The sequence below is a fragment of the Notolepis coatsorum genome, assembly GCF_963971535.1.
Source record: "Notolepis coatsorum genome assembly, chromosome: 2".
NCBI classification, from domain to species: domain Eukaryota; kingdom Metazoa; phylum Chordata; class Actinopteri; order Aulopiformes; family Paralepididae; genus Notolepis; species Notolepis coatsorum.
In genome coordinates, this window is record NC_140166.1 from 184,192,376 (window position 1) to 184,216,802 (window position 24,427).

The 24,427-nt window shown below is 49.6% G+C and overlaps 1 protein-coding gene across 1 annotated transcript in view; it reads right to left on the minus strand.

Moving 5' to 3' along the window:
- Positions 1 to 24,427, minus strand: part of LOC311223638 (uncharacterized protein) — a gene marked incomplete at its 3' end in the record, with an annotated part of 115,252 nt that overhangs the window by 24,846 nt on the left and 65,979 nt on the right. Inside the window, exons 17-18 of the mRNA XM_084308412.1 lie at positions 21,294 to 21,493; positions 12,861 to 13,049 (exon numbers count right to left, since the gene is read on the minus strand). Of these exons, the coding sequence (XP_084164538.1) occupies positions 12,861 to 13,049; positions 21,294 to 21,493 (389 nt within the window). The remainder of the gene's footprint in view (positions 1 to 12,860; positions 13,050 to 21,293; positions 21,494 to 24,427) is intronic.

The following is a 24,427-nucleotide window of genomic DNA, read 5'->3' on the forward strand; positions in this document are numbered from 1 at the left end:
GGAGGGTTCACTAAGACCCACAGTTTAGCTGTGTTTAAGGTAGCCAAACAGTTTAGAGCGCGCCAGCCCAGTCAGCAGCCCGCAGTGGACGTCTCATCGACGCCGCAGAGGACACCTCTCCCACCAGCAGAGGTCGCCACAACACAGCACACTCCTCCAGTTCCACCACTGCCCATGCTGTCTACCCCAGCCCGCTGGCTGTGCTCGCGGGATCGCCCGACGCCATCTTGTCACCTGGACGAGGGGTGGTGAGAGTGGATCCGCCATCTTGGCTAAGTACAACGGTACCTCGTGTGCCCACAACAGTATCCATTCGAGCGAATGCTAACGACCAGTGTCTAGGGGTACCCCAACCATTATAAGCCGGCTTTAGTGTAGGTTTTATTTGGTAACGTGGGCCCACATGTGAATTATTTCTTTTGTATTTGTGATAACTGTGACGTTCTTGAATTCCCATTGAACTCCTTACCATGTGCCTGGGTCTTCCCCTAATCAAAGCGGGGTTTACTAATTGTTGTGAAGGATCAGATTAAACCGAATATATATATTTATTTATGGATATATATTTAATAGTATTTATATATCGTTTGATATCCCTTGTATATTCTTTGTACATATACACTGAATATCCCTTTAGTCTACTACAGCCCATAATAGTTCATTCTCTCATTGGACAAGAACCTGGCGCCAGCAGACAAGCCCCTTGAGTCAAGTTCAATAGTGCCGACGAACATGTCCCAACTAGCCCCGGTTCCGCATAGGAATACGGCTACCGAAATACGAATGGTACTATTTGTTCACCGTGCATATAAATATGGCGCAAGTAAAGTAGAACTTTCTTTTAGTCCATTAGTCCTTTACCCTCCAACCTAGTAACAGACGTGAAGCCTCACCCACGACCCACGTGTGGTGCAGTATGGCCTATTTGGCCCCAGAATAGGCATTGAGACCTCGTGTAAATTCATAGCTGAATTGTCATAGTTTGGCACTGTACCGTCGAGTGGGACGTATTTCTATTAAGTTAATAATAGTCTATTATGTATGGTGCATCGTTCGGTATCGAGTTCTAAAGTGAGTAGCACCCCCATCGCCTCCTCGTGTTATCTGGAAGCTTAACCAGGCTGGGCAGACCACGTGTGGTGCTTGCATCCGAGGAGTTCTAGACGAGGACCGAGGGGGACCTGCACATTGGATTACCTGCCCGGACGACTGCTGAGCCTATACGGCATGGAATATCTATTTGCTTTGGGTGCTTTGATTTGTGGAGCGGATAACAGCCAACGCCGGTGAGTGTTGGAATTACCCCCGAGAGGAGCCCAGGTGAGACGGCGCTCAACCCAGACCGAGGCCGCCTCGCTTCTCCTTCGTTGTGGACCTACAGCCTACAGCTACCGTCTACAAGAGGGCCCAAGTGTATTCATCTGTGGATCAAGATCCTGCGGGCACTGTGTTCTGTACCTGAATTCTCCCCAGGAATCGTTGGCCAGATGGGATGCAGCTGACGGCTCTCCAAACCCCCCCCCCCCCTACTGACTTACAACCAGCAGGACCCCTTTAGTATCCCGCTATAATCCTTAAGTACCATCGCTATAGTTCCCTAAAGAACCAGGTTGTATACTTGCTTCCTGCGTAACCAGAGATTGGACATTCAGTGTTGATTTGCCTACGAATACTCATTTGCCTTACAAGTGCATTCAAATCATAAATGTAATTAAGTGAATGTTGTATATACCTTTTGCTATATTAAACCTTCGACTGTTATATTTGTGTGGACCTGATTTCATATGTGGGAAAGTGTTCATCATACTTAGATATCGTGTACTGTATGGCCAGAAGTTAAAGTACATCAAGCGGTAGTGGTTTAATGATACCATACTTATCAATACAGTCAGGGAATTGTACCCCTCAGTTACAATTGGTCCTTCGAGCCGGAGGGTAACTAGTGTAATATTAATATAGTGTTATTAATATTGAAATGGCCTATGATGAACACTCCACGAAACGGTCCTCCTAACGTAGAACGCCCGCGGCGCAGACGACAGACACCTCAGTACTTAGAGGATTACGCTGTCAGTCAACTACCTAGCCTTCTACAGACGGTAAACGCGGTAAAAGTAGAAAGTAAAATTATGTCTGACCTTAACGACCAGGTTACCCCGACCACAGAGGCCCTAGTGGGTTCTAATGTAACTGACCAAGCTCACGGTGGGGACCAGGAGGGAACAGACATGCCTTTACCCCCCGCCAATACCGAAGAAGTAGTCCCCGACCAGCTCCGGGAGGAAGACAACCCTCCAGAGGTGGAACCCTGCACGAAACAAGATGAGGAGAGCGCCGAGGAGATAGAGCTCCAGGACTCCCCAACGAGTACAGCCAGGAGCGGCTCACCTCTACAAGCGTCTTCCCCCAGCGAGGCGGAGAGGATGCTGTCACAGGCGTTCCTCGTCAGCCTGACAGCCTCTACCGAACGCGATCGACTTCAGGGTGAACGCGATCGACTCCAAACACAGCAACGGAGCGAAGAAGAGCACATACGCCTGGAGATGAGACGCCTTCAGACGGAAGAGAATATGGCAAGAGACCGGTCCGACACCCAGCGCGCCGCTGACGGTGCCCAAAGAGAAGCAGAGCGCGACATCGCTCTCATCCAGCGCGAAGCCGAGCGCGACAGACTACAGGGCGAGCGCGACAGACTACAAGCGCAGCTAATGGAGCAGCTGATCACCAAGGCAACACCCTCTCCCTCCGCCAGGGGTTCAAGGGCCTCGTCGAGACAACAGTCAAGGGCAGCATCCCCTAACCGACCAAGCGACCCTGAACTTGACCACCAGAGAGAGCCTATACCCCCCGCAGACCCCCTTCCCCGACCGGTCCAAGCGAGACCCAGCTACAAGGAAGGAGCAGCATACACTGCGGAGAGGCTAAATAAACGACTACAGGATCTAGAGGACCTGACAGAAGAAGAAGAGGGAGAGGAGGAGAACCAAGCCCGACGACAGCACAGTACTCCACCGGACCAGGAGGTCCAGTACAGCCCAGGCTATACCCCCGCGGCGCTGCGCTACAGACCCCCGACTCTATTCACGGGTGAGCATGACGCACGACCAGCCCCGAGGAACAGCACCTGGACCAGCGGGCCATGGTACCCTGCCGGTACCAGCCCACAGAGAGGCGCAAGAGGAGACTCGCCTAGGAGGCCTCTCTCCCAACGCTCACCGATGTGCCAGCCATCCACGGCGTCATACATTGGCACACCGACGTTTCCAGACTTCACCCATGAGAATCGAGCACAGTACACGGAGCTCCGGATGTGCTTAGAGACAATGATGGTGGATGTCGTTGACGAACGCCACAAGTATGCAATATTACTGAAGCACCTGAAAGTACCCCGAGCGCACAATATAGCGCTAGCCTATGCCACCTCTACGACCCCATACACCGCGGCTCTAGCAGCGCTGGACCAGAGATATGGACGTATATGGGATTACGTAATCCAAGAGATAAGGCATATTGACCGCCTACCCCCAGCAACAGACAATCGCTCACTAGACGACCTGTCTATAAAAGTGCAGTCCCTGGTAGGGATGCTGGGAGCGCAACGAGAAAAGGGTATGCACGAGCTATACGCCAACTCTAACGTCGAGAGGATTTTAGAGAAGCTGCCGCCCGCCAGACAAGAGCGCTTTAGGCGGCAAAGAGACCACCGTGATCCTAACGGTCCCGAACCATCCCTCCTCGATTTAGCCGACTTCCTGACGAGAGAAGTCAGCAGCCTACGCTTGGATACATTCGTGCGGAGCACACCAAGCTCCAGAGAGGGACCTAGGAGAGTAAACGATGGAAGAAGATCAGTGACTGTCATGCACCAATCAGAATCAGTACCGAGCAGTAAGAACCACAGTACCCCCTCGAGAAAAGAGAAGTGGAAGATGGTGTGCCCGTACTGCGAGAAGGAACACTGGCTGTCACAATGTGACCTGTTCAAGAAGATGAATGCAGAAGAAGTGAGTCAATGGATAAAGTCCAACAGGCGCTGTTACCGATGTGCGCGCAGTCACATGGCAGCCGAGTGCCGCCTAAAGAAGAGGTGCAGTCGGTGTGACGGAGCCCACCTAGATGTCCTACACGACAGTAACAGAAGAAAGCCTGCACCTGCACCATCGAGCAGCACAAAGGCAAGTGTCATGTACATTGACCCCGCCAGCAGCAGCGGCGCCCAGGTGCTCTTAAAGGTAGTCCGTGTAACATTGAGCCACCAAGATAAAGTCATGGACACTTACGCCGTCCTTGATGACGGGTCAGAGAAGACCCTTCTCCTCGCATCCGCTGCGGCCCAGCTGGGACTGCGGGGGAGCGAGAACCAGATGACGATTCGGACAATAAGAAGAGATTTAAAGACGATAAAAGGCGAGAATGTCTCCTTCACTATCGCAGCAAGCGGGCAGCCAGAGAGACGGTATAGGATTACAAATGCTTTCACCAGCCAAGAAATAGGACTATCACAGTACACCTACCCCATCGCCAAACTGATGGATAAATATGTGCACCTGCGTCAACTACCTATCCCGCTCATAGACGGCGCCACCCCGACCCTGCTGATAGGCTCCGACCATGCAGACCTCATAGTCCCGATAGACCGGGTCCATACAGGACCCAGAGGCTGTCCTGCAGCAGTCGAGACCCGCCTAGGATGGACACTACAAGGCCCCCTCGCTAAATCTCTCAACCGAACAGCAGCCACTAGCTGCCTCCACTCCAGAGTGACAGAAGAAGACACCACTCTCCTGCAGCATGTCGAGAGGCTATGGACACTAGAGACAATGCCCTTTAAGAACGAAAAGAAAGACATTCGTTCTAAAGAAGACATTTACGCCATAAACCTCCTCGAGCAAGGGACAAAGAGAGTCACAGTCAGCGGAGTGATGAGATACGCAACTCCACTCCTGAGGCGAGAGGGAATGCCCACCTTTCACGCCACGAAAGAAGCTACGGAGGGTTATCTATTGAACACAGAGCGGCGCCTAGCCAAAGACCCCGCTCAAGAGAGTGTGTACCGCGCTGAGATTGAGAAGCTAATCACAGCGAGACACGTAATGAAGATTGACATTAAAGAGGCCGATCAGACGACCGAATCATGGTACGTGCCGCACCACAAGGTCCACCACAACGGCAAGGATCGCATTGTGTTTAACTGCAGCTACCAGATCGGATCCCAGAATCTGAATAAAGAGCTCTTGCCCGGCCCCACACTCGGCCCCTCCCTACTAGGCGTGCTACTACGCTTCCGCCAGGACAAGGTGGCTATCAGCGGGGATATCAAAGGGATGTTCCTGCAGGTGAGACTAGTGGAGGAGGATAAGCCCCTACTGCAGTTCCTATGGAGAGAGAGGATCGGAGATGAGCACCCAGCCATCTACCAATGGGAAGTCCTCCCCTTCGGAACCACATGCAGCCCGTGCTGTGCTACATTTGCACTGCAGAAACACGTCGCAGAGGACCCAGCAGCAGATGAAGAGGTCCGACACAGTGTGAAGAACAGTTTCTACGTGGACAACTGTTTACAAAGCGTTTCGACCCAAGAAGAAGCCGAGGCTCTCCTACTCAAGCTACGCGCCTCCCTGATCAAAGGCGGCTTTGATCTCAGGCAGTGGGCCAGCAGCGACCCGCAAGTATTGCGCAGCCTCTCCCCCGCGGACAAGGCAGCCAGTAGCGAGACCTGGATGGCGACCATCCCAGGAGAAGCCCAAGAAATGACACTAGGACTAGTCTGGCGCTTCAAAACAGACTCGCTCCACTATAGACACAAACCCCTGACCACGGAGCAGGGAAGGTCGACGGCGATACCGACCACCAGACGGAGTGTGTACAGAACACTCGCCAGACAATATGACCCGTTGGGATGTATTCTACCTTACACCACCAGGGCAAAGATGATTGTACGAGCACTATGGGACAAGGACCAGGGCTGGGACGACCCAATACCCGCACAACTTGCCTCCACATGGAGAGAGTGGGAGACGGAACTCCACTCACTCCCAGGCGTCAACATACGCCGCAGCTACTTCCCACCCACAGTGAGGCCAGAGACATGCAAGATGGATCTACACGTCTTCAGCGACGCCTCCGAAGTAGCCTATGGATCTGTGGCCTACTTGCGTGCCCAAGAGAAGGGAGGAAAGATACACACCGCTTTCATCCTGGCTCGCTCAAGAATAGCCCCACGAAAGCAACAATCTATCCCGCGTCTAGAGCTCTGCGCAGCCCTAGCAGGAGCGCATCTAGCCACGTTAATCCAACGTGAACTCACCATCCCGGTGCAAAGAACAATCTTGTGGTCAGACTCTACGACAGTACTCACATGGATCAAGTCTGATTCATGCAGATACAAGGTCTTCGTGGGAGTCAGAGTCACAGAGATTCAAGAGTTAACAGAAGCAGCAAGCTGGCGGTATGTGGACACCAAACACAACCCAGCTGACGTCATCACCCGGGGAATGTCCCTAGATGACCTCACCCGTCACAACATCTACAGTGACGGACCAGAGTTCCTCAAGCTCCCGGAAGAAGAGTGGCCTACGCCCACCCCACGGGAGGCGAGTAAAGAGGATGCTGAAAACAAGAAACCTATGTTCTGTGGATTGAGCACAGTTGCCTCCACAGACCCCAACATAGATGATTGCCTCACCCTACAGAGTGCGCAGCTAAAGACATTCCTGTGGCACCACCCAGAGATTCAGCCCACCACTGACATTTCAGCAGCTGACTACGAAGAAGCAGAACTTCTTCTACTACAACGAGCCCAGAGAGACTCGTTCCCCGATGAGCTAGACTGTCTACAGGGAGGAAAGCCCGTCCCATCAGACAGCAGACTGCTCCACCTGGCACCCGAGAGTGACGCCCATAATCTCATCAGAGTGGGTGGTCGTCTGCGGAGAGCCCCAGACTTACCGGATGACGTCAAGTACCCGATAGTCTTGAACAGCCGACACAAGGTCACAGAGCTGATCATAAAGAAATACGACGAGGATGTGCACCACGCAGGAGCAGAGAGAGTCTTCGCGGAGATCAGACGTCGCTATTGGATACTTCAAGGGAGAGAAGCAGTGCGACGCTTCCAGCGAACCTGTCTAGACTGCCGAAAGTGGCGCGCGCAGCCCAGCATACCCCGGATGGCTGACCTACCTCCCTGTCGCCTCCGACTCGGCGACAAGCCTTTTCACTCCACAGGCATGGACTGTTTTGGCCCGTTGTATATAAAGAAAGGAAGAGGAACCGAGAAGCGGTGGGGTATTGTATTCAAATGCATGACCACCAGAGCGATACATATCGAACTCCTTCCAACCATGAGCACAGACTCATTCCTTATGGCCTTCCGAAGATTCACATTGCGGAAAGGAAAACCGTCTACATTGTTGTCTGATCACGGGACAAACTTCAAAGGCGGAGAAAGAGAGCTGAGAGAGAGCTTCCAAGCTATGGGCCCAGAACTTAAGACCCACCTCGCTCCATCCCAGATTGACTTCCAGTTTAATCCCCCGAACGCACCCCACTTCGGTGGAACCTGGGAACGAGAAGTACGTTCTATAAAGACAGCCCTGTACGCCGTGCTTGGGGCCCAGACTGTGGCGGAAGAAGTCCTAATGACAGTCCTCACGGAGATCGAGGGAGTATTGAACTCCAAGCCCCTCGGTTACGTCTCAAGTGATGTAGCAGATGTCGACCCAGTCACCCCCAACACACTCTTGATGGGGCGGCTGGACCCCGCGCTACCCCAGACAATGTACAGGCCTGAAGAAGCGAACGGCCGAAGAATGTGGAGGTACAGTCAAGTACTGGCTGACAAGTTTTGGAATAGCTTCCTACTCCACTATCTACCGTCTCTACAGACCCGCCAGAAGTGGGTAAAAGAGAGAGACAATTTGACAGAAGGAACAGTCGTCATGATTATCGACCAGTCACTACCCAGAGCTATGTGGCCGGCTGGCCGCGTAAGCAAAGTGATCACCGGTGCCGATGGCAAGGTCCGAGCAGCTGAAGTGCTCGTCCAAGGGCGGACTTACACACGACCCGTGGCGAGGCTAATAGAACTGCCAAGACTCCCAGACACTATCGATGACGACCATGACCCCACGACTTTGTGAGTTGACTGACCCTTACAGCGGACCTTGAGTGGTAGACAGTGCGGTTAATCTGTCTCTGCTTAGCTAATTAGGTGGGACTAATTAGGGGGCGGCTGTTGTGAAGGATCAGATTAAACCGAATATATATATTTATTTATGGATATATATTTAATAGTATTTGTATATCGTTTGATATCCCTTGTATATTCTTTGTACATATACACTGAATATCCCTTTAGTCTACTACAGCCCATAATAGTTCATTCTCTCATTGGACAAGAACCTGGCGCCAGCAGACAAGCCCCTTGAGTCAAGTTCAATAGTGCCGACGAACATGTCCCAACTAGCCCCGGTTCCGCGTAGGAATACGGCTACCGAAATACGAATGGTACTATTTGTTCACCGTGCATATAAATATGGCGCAAGTAAAGTAGAACTTTCTTTTAGTCCATTAGTCCTTTACCCTCCAACCTAGTAACAGACGTGAAGCCTCACCCACGACCCACGTGTGGTGCAGTATGGCCTATTTGGCCCCAGAATAGGCATTGAGACCTCGTGTAAATTCATAGCTGAATTGTCATAGTTTGGCACTGTACCGTCGAGTGGGACGTATTTCTATTAAGTTAATAATAGTCTATTATGTATGGTGCATCGTTCGGTATCGAGTTCTAAAGTGAGTAGCACCCCCATCGCCTCCTCGTGTTATCTGGAAGCTTAACCAGGCTGGGCAGACCACGTGTGGTGCTTGCATCCGAGGAGTTCTAGACGAGGACCGAGGGGGACCTGCACATTGGATTACCTACCCGGACGACTGCTGAGCCTATACGGCATGGAATATCTATTTGCTTTGGGTGCTTTGATTTGTGGAGCGGATAACAGCCAACGCCGGTGAGTGTTGGAATTACCCCCGAGAGGAGCCCAGGTGAGACGGCGCTCAACCCAGACCGAGGCTGCCTCGCTTCTCCTTCGTTGTGGACCTACAGCCTACAGCTACCGTCTACAAGAGGGCCCAAGTGTATTCATCTGTGGATCAAGATCCTGCGGGCACTGTGTTCTGTACCTGAATTCTCCCCAGGAATCGTTGGCCAGATGGGATGCAGCTGACGGCTCTCCAAACCCCCCCCCCCCTACTGACTTACAACCAGCAGGACCCCTTTAGTATCCCGCTATAATCCTTAAGTACCATCGCTATAGTTCCCTAAAGAACCAGGTTGTATACTTGCTTCCTGCGTAACCAGAGATTGGACATTCAGTGTTGATTTGCCTACGAATACTCATTTGCCTTACAAGTGCATTCAAATCATAAATGTAATTAAGTGAATGTTGTATATACCTTTTGCTATATTAAACCTTCGACTGTTATATTTGTGTGGACCTGATTTCATATGTGGGAAAGTGTTCATCATACTTAGATATCGTGTACTGTATGGCCAGAAGTTAAAGTACATCAAGCGGTAGTGGTTTAATGATACCATACTTATCAATACAGTCAGGGAATTGTACCCCTCAGTTACACTAATAATGTATTGAGCACGAGGTGCCTATGTTGGGAATAGTGTTCCCCTATAATACAAGTGAGAGCACCCGGTGCCTAATGTGAATACATGCCATATGAACCACATAAAGTATAACTTGTAACTGCTAATTGACCAGGCTTACATAAAGGAGAAGTAAATGGGAGCACGGTGTGAGTGTCTATTTTTTTTTTATTTTTTTTTATTGATCTTTTTCCCCCTCCATTTTCCTCCGATTTTCTCCCATCCCAATGTTAGTCGTATGCCAATTCCCAGTCCCTTCCTGGTCGCTGCGCACTTACCCCCCACAGTCAGATCATCTGGGAGAGTGGAGGCTACCACGTGCTTCCTCCGACACACGTCCAGCCAATCACCGCTTCTTTTCACCTGGCAGCGCGGATTCTCATCGAGAGGGCGTAGCGTGTGGGAGGACCACACTATCCCCCTCAAGTCCTATCCGCGCTTAGCAGGCGCCCCGACCGAACTGTAGGAGTCGCTGTTTACAACGACCCGGACCCACCCCGCCAGCTTCTCCCACCCTCTAATACAGCCAATTGTATTAGTGCAGACGGCCAGCCAAGCTGGTGACAACCCCGGAGCTGTGAGCTGGATTCGAACAGCTCCGGGGTTGGTGACGAACGCAATCTCCGCTCGGCCACCTAACCGCTGTGAGTGTCTATTTCTGATCATATGCTAACCTTGTTGACCGGGTAAATACTTATGACTGTGGTATATTTATTTAACCCTTCCACCCCATTCGCAGCAAATTCGTAGATTGAACTCTACTGTATCCTGCTACTAGGTGGCTGTGTATAACTACTCCCATAAGCAGGGATAATCCACCCTTCTACAAATAAATAGCCTGACACAAAGGAATGTGGGATTTAAACAATCATGTAGCAACCATCCAACAACTTCAAATATCAGCCATGTCTAATGTCTTTTGTAGGGTATTGAAAGATAGCACTTGTTTTTCATATGTGTATATATAATGTAAATATCTGTAGATGACAGCAGACATCTACTCTGTGTGTGTATGTGTTCCACTCAGGCTTTATATCAACACCAACAGGGCTTTTAAGCTGAGGAGCAGATAGAGACAGGGTGCAGGGTCTGGGCACAGCCCCTGTGGGAGCGATAAGGCAGCACCAAGGTCACAGAGACTTGCAGAGATAGATAGAGAAAGTGCATTTTAAACCATAGCAGCGTTTGATTGGGTCAGAGGTGACAAGCGGCCGCAGTTGCTATAGTAACGAGCCACAGCAGAGAGAGAGAGAGAGAGAGAGAGAGAGTTCGACATCGCGAGAGATAGAGACTTGAAGACATTAAGCTGTGGGTTCTTCCGGGAGACTAGTCAGACAAGCACACACGTTGACAGAGAGACAGCAGAGATCCCTCCACCCTCCTATAGCTGGACGGTGGGGGAGGAGAACGCCACGAGGAGCTAGCTTCGGCTAACAGGAAAGGATTCGGGTAATCTGTGGCACTTCCGTGACTGTGGAGAGCGAAGGTCCGTCTCTCAATGGATTTGTCATCTAGGAGGGTTAATAAACAAATTTAGCCTGGGTGTACTTTTTTAAAAAGGCGGGGGAAATTTGTGAGAGACCCAAATCCAAAATGACTGCTGTGGAAATGAACTTTTTAATGGTTTGACCTACAATGATGCACAATACATGGTACCAACCCCCTCTCAGTCATGCACCAGCCAGCCCCCTCTCAGTCATGTACCAGCCAGCCCCCCCTCAGTCATGTATACCAGCCCCCTCTCAGTCATGTGTACCAGCCCCCTCTCAGTCCTGTATACCAGCCCCCTCTCAGTCATGTGTACCAGCCCCCTCTCAGTCCTGTATACCAGCCCCCTCTCAGTCATGTACCAGCCCCCTCTCAGTCATCTACCAGCCCCCTCTCAGTCATGTACCAGCCAGCCCCCTCTCAGTCCTGTATACCAGCCCCCTCTCAGTCATGTACCAGCCCCCTCTCAGTCATCTACCAGCCCCCTCTCAGTCATGTACCACAGCCCCCTCTCAGTCATGTACCAGCCCCCTCTCAGTCATCTACCAGCCCCCTCTCAGTCATGTACCACAGCCCCCTCTCAGTCATGTATACCAGCTCCCCTCTCAGTCATGTACCAGCCCCCTCTCAGTCATGTACCAGCCCCCCTCTCAGTCATGTACCACAGCCCCCTCTTAGTCATGTACCACAGCCCCATCTCAGTCATGTACCAGCCCCCCTCTCAGTCATGTACCACAGCCCCCTCTCAGTCATGTACCACAGCCCCATCTCATTCATGTACCAGCCCCCCTCTCAGTCATGTACCACAGCCCCCTCTTAGTCATGTACCACAGCCCCATCTCAGTCATGTACCAGCCCCCCTCTCAGTCATGTACCATACGAATGGCGGGGGGGTGCTTAGTAAGAGATGTGATTGGGCCCAGCCCAGTGTCAGTCAGTACCAATGGGCCGCTGTCCCAGCATAGTAGTGGGCCAGTCGTGGGCATTTTTATACAAATCTAAAAAAAAAATGTAATCAAATTATAACAGCCCAAAGTCGGCCCACCGGGAAAATGCCCGGTATGCCAGATGGCCAGTCCAGGCCTGGCTAACAACCACTGAGCGGGTATCGAGAGAGATCATTAGAATTATGAATTTAGTTTCTTCAACGACTTTCAAAAACTTTGAAAACTGTTCCATCTTGTATGAGTCTATGTTTATGAAAATAAACATCACGATCTAAGGAAAGAGATCACGTTTCCAGTGTCGATTCTTCTGATTACGGATGTACCAATGTGGTGAGACAGCGTGTGATAGTAAGATAACCATTAAGAGACAGCAAACACAACGCAAACTTCACGGAACCACATGTGACGAGTTGATTAGAGGCTAAAGAACACCAGAATCTTACAGGTTTGTTAATTATTTACATTTTTTTTTACTCTGTATTTATTATTTCTATTATTGTCATTACTGTACTGTTGTTGTTGTTATTTGATATTGTTATGTTTGTTATTATTATTATTATTATTATTATTATTATTATTATTATTATTATTATTATTATTATTATTATTACTGTAGTGTATTGTGTGATATGGTGTTTTGTTAAAAAAAAAAAACAGAACCGCTACAATATATCATGTAGCATGGAGAATTCAGAAGCAGCAATTGACCCGTCCTGGTCCAGTTCTAGAATATAAACAGGAAGAAGAGACTTCTAATGCCCTCTGACCTGGAAGTGTATGTGCTGCAGCAGTTTGAAGGCCTGAGCATAGAGGTGCAGGTAGACCAACACCTCAGAGTGATGCATGTGGTTGGGGAGCTCAGCAGGAGGAGGGAAATCACTGTATGACATCAGCTCTTTGGAAGTGTTGATGATCACAGAGTGATAGATGTTGGCCCTGCCAGGATCCGGCTTCTCCTGCAGAGATACAATATCAACATATCAAAAGAGACAGATATCCACTCATACTGCACTGTTTGCTTTTTCTGATATTAAACTCTTAATAGTCATGCTGTGTCACGATAGATAGTGATGTCTTGAACAAATGTTTTTTATTTTCCCTTTTTTAACATAAAACTAGACACGACACAATACATTAATAGTAGAAATCTATGATAAATCACAGGACAATGACCGACATAATAATAACAAAAATTACAGTCCAGTACTTAAATCAAAATAAATGTAGATTAAAAGACATACACATAATAAATACAATACAATACAATACATGCTCTTGCTTGCTCTTCCTCACTCTTTCCTTCCCCTTCCCTTCCCCCCCCCCCCCCCCCCCCCCCCCCCCCCTCAGGGCCCCCTCTTGGACTATACATTCATTAATCCGTTTAACACCGGGGATTACAAGTTCATATGCTACCCTTTATCTTCTCCACCACATCTAACCAGATTGCTATGCTGGCTTCATTAACACCTAAAATCCGTGCGGTAGATATCTCTAGATAAATCACATCGAGATAGGTGAGAATCCATACCTTCCGGCCGGCACATTTTATCCGGTTGAATCCAGCGTGATGCTATCAGCTTTTTGGCAGCCGTAAAACCGGACAAAATTTGTCTCTTTACATGTACAGAGGTTGATAACTGAGAAACATCATTCAACAACAATACAGAAGAATACAGAATACAGGTATGGTCAGAAATAAAAATTCTGATAATTGAGTGGTTACTTCTTCCCAGAATATCTTAACAGGAGGGCATTCCCAATACATATGCATAAATGTACCAAGATCACCGTTTAAACACAAGGAGCATCGAGGGTCTTGTGTAAGCCCCATTAGGTGCAAACGTCTAGGAGTTAAGTAAATCCTATGAATAAAATTAAGATTAATCTGAGATAGTGATGTCTTTCAATGTTCCGAGGACTCCTGAACTGCATGGCTAAAGGCAGCTCCGAAACTAGTCTCTGAATGAAGTCTTGGCTTTCACATAGACTGTATAATCCATCATTTTGCTGAGATTTTAACTACCAAAGTAGGTATACCTTTGTCTTGGGGCATCGCATCCAGCATTTAACATTTCATAACAGCGTCCAATGATTGTGACCCAGAAAAATGCAAATTGCTCCACAAACGGCTAGTGGGCATATTTGAGCAAGAACAATGAGCGTCAAGTGTTTTAGCATTTTCTTTTTTGCATTGCCTTTCCTCCTCCCTCTCCACCCTCTCTGGCTTCCAGCAAAACGACAGGTTATGTATATAACCTAGTTATATGAGTACTGGCTAAGCGTCCCGCTCTTAGCCATACCGAGATATACCTCATCTCATGTACCTATTGTATTCCATCAACGAATACAACCAAAATACACCCCTCACCTGCCAGGCCCCGCCCTAGTGGCGTGCTACATAGGACTGGGCATGGCCACCACTCACTCTTCCTCGGAAAAAATCGTTTCCAAAGAAAAGTTTCCCCAAGGGAACTCAGGGTACGCTAAGAGCAGGACGCTTAGCCAGTACTCATATAACTAGGTTATATACATAACCTGTCGTTATATTTCATACTTGCATCGCGTCCCGCTCTTAAGCCATACCGAGATATGGGGTAGAGCGAACGCGAGGCCCAACAGATGCACCCCCTGAGGACCCGTAAGCCCACATCAAGGGGGAAGGGGAGTCCCGTCACCCCATCCTTCCTAATGAAGAGGGGGCGCAGTCAACTCCACCCGAGTGCGAACAAGAGGGAACTAGAACCCCTTGAACACACAGCACAGGCGGAACCACGTGCGACACAACACACTGTGGCCCATACCCACACACCCCTGCTACCCCACCAAAGGACAGGAAGCAGGAGAGGCCACAGACCTCAGAACCGCCTGGGAGACAGAACCCCCGGTCATGTCCATGAGGTAAAACCTTACGAAGCGACCCGGGGAGGACCATGAAGCTGCAGCACAGATGTCCTCCACCGAGGCCCCACCCAGCAGAGCGGCAGAGGCTGCCACCCCACGAGTGGAGTGCGCCCTGACGCCCCCAGGGGGAGCCAGCCCGGCCAACGTGTAGCAAAGGGCAATGCCCTCGCACAACCAATGGGACAGGCGCTGTTTCGATAGTGCCTTACCAGCATGAGAACCACCGTAACAGACAACTGATCGGTAGCCCTGAGGCCCTGAGTACGGCTGAGGTAAATCCCCAAAGCCCGGACCGGACATGACAGGTGAAGGCCCGCCTCTAACTCACTAGCGTGAGGAGGTGGATGAAACGCCTGAACCACAATATCCCTGGAGCAGAAGGAACTCCGGATATTTGTAGGCACGAAGGCAGGATTAGGCCGCAGAGTGGCACCGCAATCGGAACGAAAGACAGGCACTCTGGTCGTACCGAGAGAGCACAAAGCACACCCACGCGTTTAGCGGAGGTGACGGCCAGCAAGAACGCGGTCTTGAACGACAGCTCCAACGGCGCTTGCTCAAGAGTCTCAAACGGGGCCAAGGACAACCGACCGAGGACCAATTGAAGATCCCAACTCGGAGCCAAAGAGCGTTTTACCGGCTTAACGCGTCGGGCGCCAAGCAGGAAACGCTTCACAAGAGGGTGGCTGAACAAAACATCACCCTCAAATCCCTCATGATAAGAGGATATAGCTGCTGCATATACCCTCACCGTCGAAGCCGACAGTCTATCAAGGAGAGACTGGAGGTAAACAAGGACAGTATCCAGGGGGCAGGACACCGGTCCCTGCCCCCCGCCTTACACCACTCTTGGAACATACGCCATCTGCCCGCGTAAGCGCGACAGTGGAGGAAGCATGCGCATTCCGGATGGTATCAACCACAGAAGGGTCCATCCTCTCCAGACTTACCCTCTCACCAGCCAAACCATCAGACGTTGGCACAACACCGGGTGCTGAACAGCGACCCGTGTGCTTGAGTGAGGGCCTACGCCGACCAAGGAATAGGCCATAGCGGAGCTACCAGTAGCTGGATCAGGACCGGGAACCACACAGCTGCGCCCCGGTCCGGTGCAATCAGGATCAAGGACCTGCGCTCCTCAACGTACCCGCCCCAACAACTGACCTAACAGATGTATGGGGAAAGAATCCCAGGCGGCACGGCATCGGTCCCAGACCTGCCTGGCTATGTCCGGACGTAATCCCCACCCGTCAGGATGAGGACCGCCCCGCGACATTACACCTGTACCCATATTCACCCTGCCGGGGATGTGGGGAGCCCTCAGGCCGCGCAGATGGAGGACGCCCATAGCCAGCCGCCCGCCGCCCGGTGCAGACGGGGGGAGCGTACTCCTCCCTGTCTGTCGATATACGACACTGACGTCGTATCGAGCGTGTCGCAACATGCTTTGAGAGGGATGCCCATAGCACTCCACCCATTGACTGGGAAGAGGAGTACTCTACTTCCAGTCTACAGCAACCCCAGGCTGGTAGGAACCCTGCCTGGCATGAGACCTGACGATCCACCTTGACCGCCAAGGACCAGAACGTCGGCAGGGCAGAATACACTTCGTAACCCCTGACGACGCAGAGGCCCCAGTGCGGCCTCCACGCATTTGGTGAAGATGCGGGGAGCCAGAGAAAAGCCGAACGGCAGCCCCTGGTACCCATACGCTAACCCTGTAAGGAAGCGCTGGTAAGCCCTAGGCCGGAAGATCGGGAATGCGAACACGCATCCTACAGGTCTATGGAGGAGAACCAGACCCCCACCTGACAGTGTTCAACAGGTAGGAGACGATCCAAAAAATACCGAACCTTCCCATGGTCCAACATGGGTCTGACACCCCCCCCCTCCCGATTTCTCAGGCACCAGAGAACACCGGGAGGAAAACTCCACGACGATGGCTTGCTTCGTCCACAGAGATCAGATCTCGTCGACTAGAGCTGTCACTGCTGGTGACCCTGACAATAGGGTCTGTACCAAACCCGAAAACGGGTGGGGTTGTGTAAATACAAGTCCCCACCTCAGCGTTCTCTCCATCCACCTTGACATATGGTACTGCCGTAGCCATATGTGATGACACTCCCAACGCACCTGCCGCCATGTGGCGCAGGTCCGGAAGGAACTGTAGATAGGCGGCCCGGTCCCACCTGCTGTGCGTAGCCAACCCTGGACCCGTGCGAGCAGAGCGTTCCGTGGAGTCGGGTCGGAACCTGACACTACCCACGAGGCAATCGCACCCAAGGGGGGACCCCGACAGAAAGGGCCGGTTTGATACGGGGGAAGCTGACATCAATCTAGGTGACAAAAGCCCCGCCACTGAACACCCCTCCAGAACATGCTGAGGAGTTGTTCTGCAGCCGGACATGCAAGGCGTGAGGACCCCATGGGTTCCTACACACCGTAGCCCTGCAGTGATATTACTACCACCTAAATCACGCGCACCTCTTCTTTTCAGACCACTGCCAATCTCGCGGGAGTGGGAGGCACCAACATGATACCTGGCCTGGCGAAGGCGAGGCCAGGGAAGCCCGCACTGTGTGCCTCAAAAGGTTTCGAGCCCCCCTGCTGACAACACCTATAGTTGACAGACGTAACACCAGGCTCAACCAACACAGCTTATGGTGTGGGAGCCGCTTGACAGCACAACATTCTCACGGACAGACCCAGGCTCAGCCATCAACTGGGTGTCAGCCCCTGTCCCCATGAGAAGCGAAAAGTGGGGCCGCCCGCGCTTCAACGAAGGCACGCGGCCCGCAGCCAAAGGAAACAATCAGAGCCCCCTTTTTCCGCTGGTGTTGGGGGAGGGAGTGATCAGAGAGCGGGCTGCTCGCGGCAGGACGGCGACGGCTTGTATATTCCAAGCCGAGCCCATCCAACATGGCCGATCCCTCGGCCGCCAAGGCTGTCGGCCTTGTGGACACCTGTCGATTCAACGCCCAGGATACCTCTGGCGGGGGGGAAAATGGCCGCCTGTCGAGGGCCTCGTCATCGCCGCTGACGAGGCCGTGCTCTCTCTTCTTCTGGCTGCGCGGCGTGAGGCGGTGTGGGGCCTAGGACAAATACCGCCCACGCTCCAGCGGAAGACCAAAATACTCTGCGGAGAGGGGATCCCTGAGCGGTTATAGCTTGCGGCTGGGTCAAAGCTAATAACGTCAACAACCTTGCGCGATGTGTCGACGTCGGCTGGCCTCAAGGCCCCGCCACCAGACACAATTTTTTGACCGAAAACAGCAATTCGAACACAGTTCTAATCGCTGCCAATTCCATACCGTGGCGGTACAGGCTTTAGCAGCCCACCAGCCACTCGCCGGGCCGACCCACCTCATGGCGTCGGCCGGGCGGGGCACTGTTTCAACATGTCAAAAGCAAAGGACTGATGCTAACACGGAGCACCAGTGGTGGTTGTAAACAGCAACCTCCACTGTGGTGTGCACCATGAAGGGGTTAATGAATAGATGAACTAACACCACGAACATACTATAGAATGGGCAAGCCCATGTACACAACGTTAAGGGGAGGCGGACCAGAGAGAACCAGTCCCGCATTCATTCATAATATTCACAACAGCACACCAGCCCTAGACCTCAGCCCATTTACCCATGAAGGTAAACAAAGCCCCCCCCGCACTACTCCCCCAGTATACACCAATTGACCGTCAGCATGAACGGTTGAGAGGAGGGAAGATTGTAGCATAGACAGACATTCCCGTAGCAGAGAGACAGAACAAAAACAGTAGCCCCACTATAGCATAGCGTTCGACGCTAATGTGGACAGAAAACAGTCAGCTGAGCCACAACACTGGCCGCCGCTAAATTCCATCCTGCAGCAGTATAGCTCTACTGCCACCCGCCGGGCCGACTCGCTCTCAAGCATCGGCTTCCGGGTGGGACACCGTCCAGCCCCGCCGAGGCACAGGATCGATGCTACCTGGCTAGGCTACCTAGCCATAGCACACCCGCCCTGCACCCTGTTGTCAACCCATTTACCCGTAAAAGGGAAAAATAGGACTCAGCAAAAAAACCCACATTAGCTACCGACTGACCTTCATCAATGAACCGGTTTAAGAGGAGGGAAAAGCGGCAACATCCCATGGCGGGGAACATTAGAACAGTGCCCAGCATTTCAGCAGTAGTGTTAGCATTAGCATTTAGCGTTAGCATTAGTGTTTAGCAGCACGCTCCAGGATCGCTTGGAACCCGTCCACTTCAGTGGAACGTTCACCAAACCATCCCGCCCCTGGCGCCGACACACAACATGGTTGTGTAACAAAACAAACCAGCATTACTAACACTAGCATCAATGCCTGATGACACAGGGCTCACCTGTGTGCGAGCCGGCTCGATAGCCAACCTCGCACGCTGTTCCTCGATCTGCTGCCACAAGACAAGGGAACATCAGAATAGACCTGACGTGTCGTTGGAACATACCCCGAAGATTCCAGGGGTAAGCAAATCTCCGTAAGTACCCAATATTATCTAAACTTTTCGAATCAACTAGTTGCATAGGGCGTCTTGCATCCGCTATGATGGAAACGAAAATAGAGGAAGAGTGAGTGGTGGCCATGCCCAGTCCTATGTAGCACGCCACTAGGGGCGGGGCCTGGCAGGTGAGGGGTGTATTTTGGTTTTATTCGTTGATGGAGTACAATAGGTACATGAGATGAGGTATATCTCGGTATGGCTAAGAGCGGGACGCGATGCAAGTACGAAATATAACACATTCCTCTCTTTGTGGATGTGCACGGTGTGAACCACTATCAGTATTTAACTAATAAAAGGTGATACTATTATTATCAAATTAAAATAATAGTAAATGGTAGTAGTGCAAATCACAAGGTCGCACGATAGTGCAAAAGTACACACAGTTGCATGCGGTAAAAAGTGAGATTTGCTCATGTCAGTGGACTTTATGAATGTGATTTGGGTGCGAGCGTGAGTTCAGAGGGTGGGGGCTGCTTGGTGCTCTTGGGCTGCAAGCGTGAGTTCAGAGGGTGGGGGCTGCAAGCGTGAGTTCAGAGGGTGGGGGCTGCGAGCAAGAGTTCAGAGGGTGGGGGCTGCTCTTGGGCTGCAAGCGTGAGTTCAGAGGGTGGGGGCTGCAAGCGTGAGTTCAGAGGGTGGGGGCTGCGAGCAAGAGTTCAGAGGGTGGGGGCTGCTTGGTGCTCTTGGGCTGCAAGCGTAAGTTCAGAGGGTAGGGGCTGCTTGGTGCTCTTGGGCTCAGGTCCAGCAGCTTTGGCTCGTCTCCTTTCACGTTTCTCATCAAGGGCTGCATCATTACATCACTATCTAGCATAATAATGTGCTGCTCTCAGGGCTTTGGGACCTACTGGCACAATGGTACCTTGGAAATCGATGAGCTTTACAAGCCCTATGTGTCTTCATCATCCTAAGCATGGTTTGTTGTGCAGTGAATATAAATCTAACCATAAATAAATCGTTTGTAAGTAAGTCAAGAAAGAGATATGTTTTCATTCTTTAGTTGGTTGACTGAAATCTTGATACAAGGACCAACACCGGATAACAGGTATACATGTTTTTTTTTTATTATTGCATTTGTGGCATTTTGTGTATATAAAACAGTAGATGCAATGTGTCATGATCAATTAGAGACATTCTAATCAACATGACATTCTGGAATGGGATCATATGGCAGCCAATTTACCTGAGTCCAGTTCTAAACTTGCTGAAAAGAGGCGTATGTTGTCTTTATAATCCTCGTATTTTTCCACTACACCAATTTATTCCATACTGACGTATGGAAAGTGATGCCAGCCTCCCTGTAATTAGGAGCTGCACAGCCGACAACCATAGTTGCTGCCCATATGTGGCTATTGTAAACAATACCCTGGCAAAAAGGTAGACCCAGGTAAGATGGCGGACGGTTATCCCATGATTTATGACGTAATGTTGTTTTATATGTATGGTAAAAGGTTTGGTTGCCTTGGTAATGGTTGTAAACACTGGAGGAAAACATTACTATATTCTGATGGCTTAAGAAAGTTCCAAGTATTTTCCATGTACAGGTCAAACTCTTCAAGTCTGTATGTGATGTTGGTAAAAGAAATAAGAAATAAATATCCAAATTAGGACATTAAGATGAAGTTTAGAATTTTTATTTACATGAATGAAATTCACAACATGCCATGGTTGTTCTACTGCAGGGTAGAACAACCATGTTTGTATATGCTCCAATCCATCCCAAGCTTGACTATGGCATCTGAGTGGTCACACAGTATTCATTCCAACAGCTGCTGTCCTCACCTTGAATCTCCACAAACCCCCCAGGTCATGGCTGCTCTCAAAGCAGGTTGGTTCCAGACCCTCATCTAGACAGGCCTTGATACTCGTTAGACCTGAGGGGCCCGCCCCGATGACTGCAACCCTGTGTACCATGTCAGAGAGAGCTGGAGAGGAAAGTGGCTGGATTGGAACTCGGCCGTTTTCAGGGGAAGAAGCTGGAACTGGAGTGAGAGGGGAGGAATATCAGTGATAGCAGCGTGTTGAGTGATTACCTTTTAGACGGTCAATCTACTCCATTGTCTTTCAATCAATGATGGGGAGGTTTTTAGGCTGCTGACATCATAGATCTAATCAAGGCTTCAGACAGATGAGAACCTTTTGTAACTTTAATTTCATATTAAGCCTGACTCTGGCTGGTCAGCCAGTGGAACAGGTAAAAGAGGCTAAGTGGCTTGGCACGGTTCTTGATTCTGGTTTAAAGTGGACAAAGCAAATTGACAGTATCATAACAAAAATAGGAAGGAGCATAGCTGTGACAAGAAAATGCACAAAGTATTTAACACCAACCACTTTGAAAGAAGTCATCCAGGCTCTGGTTTTGTCACATCTTGAGTACTGTCCCGGCATATGGTCATCAGCAGCAAAAACACATATACAGAAACTACAAATAGCTCAAAATAAGGCTGCCAGACTATAGCTCTCCACTGTTCAAAGCGCACTAACATTGGAGTTATGCACAGAAATGTATCATGGCTTCTGGTTGAGAAACGTCTGCAATCCCGTCTCAAAAATGTAAATACCATCTACTAACGAGCATGCACTGAACCCTTATGGCATAGCGGTGAAAACCAATTGACTGTTAATTGTATTTATGTTGATGGCAGTGAGTGCTGCTCAGGAAGCACTATTTATTTGATTTTAATTATTTGATTTTAATACTTTTGACTAATAAATATCTTGTACAATATCATCCTAACTGATGTTGATAATGATGTAATTGATGATGTAATTGATGTTGATAATGATGTAATGTATTGAATATTGTTGTATCGTTGTGTGTGCCGGACCCCAGGAAGAATAGCTTTTGTCAAGTGAAAAAGCTAATGGGGATCCTAAATAAACATAAACATAAACCTTTACACACACAGATATTGATATAGTATCTCTACATATATGTCAAAAGGATTATATGCAGGTATGTACATAGACAGTGTTATATTTAGAATATATATATATATATATATATATATATATATATATATATATATATATATATATATATATATATATATATATATATATATATAAGAAAGAGTAAACCTTACCACAAGTGATCCTACAAGCCTGCACACCATTTGTTAATCAGGCAGGTTTATACGCACTCCCGGGTTGATGATTAGTCAATGGACCCTTTCAACAGAGTACATCTCAACATACATACATATCCATATAGGATCCATATAGGATAGGATTTCCGGGATGAAGTCCACACTATGACGCGCGCCCCATCGTTTCCTCATACCAGGCCTGCCTCCTATTCCCACGGTTCCGCCTGTCCAGCCCAACCGAACCAATCCATTAAATACACGATTCTGCTCCACTGACACGGTTCTGGGACAGCTCGCTCTTCGCCTAATTTCCCGCAGTATCCCCTTTAAAATCCCCCCTTTCCCTTCCTCATTGTCTTTATCTCTTTGAGGAAATACAAGGTACAGTATGTGTGTCAAATGTCATTGTTTACATACCGATCATTCATTGTCATGTACAGTATTATGCGCTTTACCCATTTGTACAGATTATATCCCGAACGCAAGTATAGGTAAGTATCTATATTTTAATGTTTATAATTGCGATGTGCATATAAGTATAATGATTAGGCTAACAGAGTCTCGCCCTCCCTTCAGAGGCTATTCTATGGTTAGAGGCACACGTTCTTCCTTCCCTCATCCAATCCCAGCTGGGCGCACAGCTCCATGTACATCCTCCCCAAGCCGCCTTTCTATGGGATCTGTTAAACTTATCCTTTGTGTTTACAATAAAAGGCCACTCTAAAATCTGCAGTTTTATCACACAGCGCAATGCCACAGATGTTGTGATGTGTGATAAAATTATGGTTATCCTATAACCCTAGTTATATGATTACTGGCGAAGCGTCTCACCCATGGGATGTCCTGATGTGATCAGATCACCCTTCCGAGTCTAAATTTCAAACGAAAAAAACAGTCAGGGGTCCCCTGCCCACTTTGACTACCTAGGATGGCTTAGAGTAGACGACAGAGTACAGCAACTTGCAATGGGCCTGGTCTACAAGATACACTATACGACTAAGGTGTCAAAATACTTCCCAAAGGTCAGTGAATACCACGACCACAACACCAAAGGAAGCTCAACAAATCATGTTAAACCCAGATTCGGCTCAAACAAGGGACTAAACACGTTTAGCAATTATGCCACATCAATGTGGAACGCCATACCCAAAGCTGTAAAGGAATGTGAATCCCTACCCACATTCAAAATCGCTCTTAAAGAGCACCTACGGGAGGCTGCAATTCGAAACTGGCCACCGTAAATGTCCATACCCCCCACCCCCACCTAATAGTCAGTCTCCTCCCCACCGTATGTATTATTCTCTCCCCACTGTATGTATATTTCTCTCCCACCCATCCACCCCCTCCTAATGTACAGTCTCCTTCCCACCGTATGTATATTCTCCCCCCACCGTAAGTATACTTCTCTCCCACCCACCCCCTCCTAATGTACAGTCCCCTCCACATCATATGTATATACTCTGGCAGGATCTATGGGTAACAGTACTGTATATTTGCATATCGTATATGTCACAAATGTAACAGTACTATATACCTGTATGTCATGTATGTCCCTATGCCATAAATGTCATGATGTCATATGTTGTGTATGTCATAAATGTCACTATGAATTGAAAATGGGGGACCCTGATGTAAGACAAACGTCTTTCTCTGGTCTGCATCCCCTTAACAATTGTGTGTATTGAGCCGTACTGTATTGTACCCATTCTGCAATCTGTTAAATAAAGTTTTCATTCATTCAGTGCTCGAAAAGCGAGACGCTTCGCCAGTAATCATATAACTAGGGTTATATGATAACCACCATTATATATCATACTGGCTCACGTC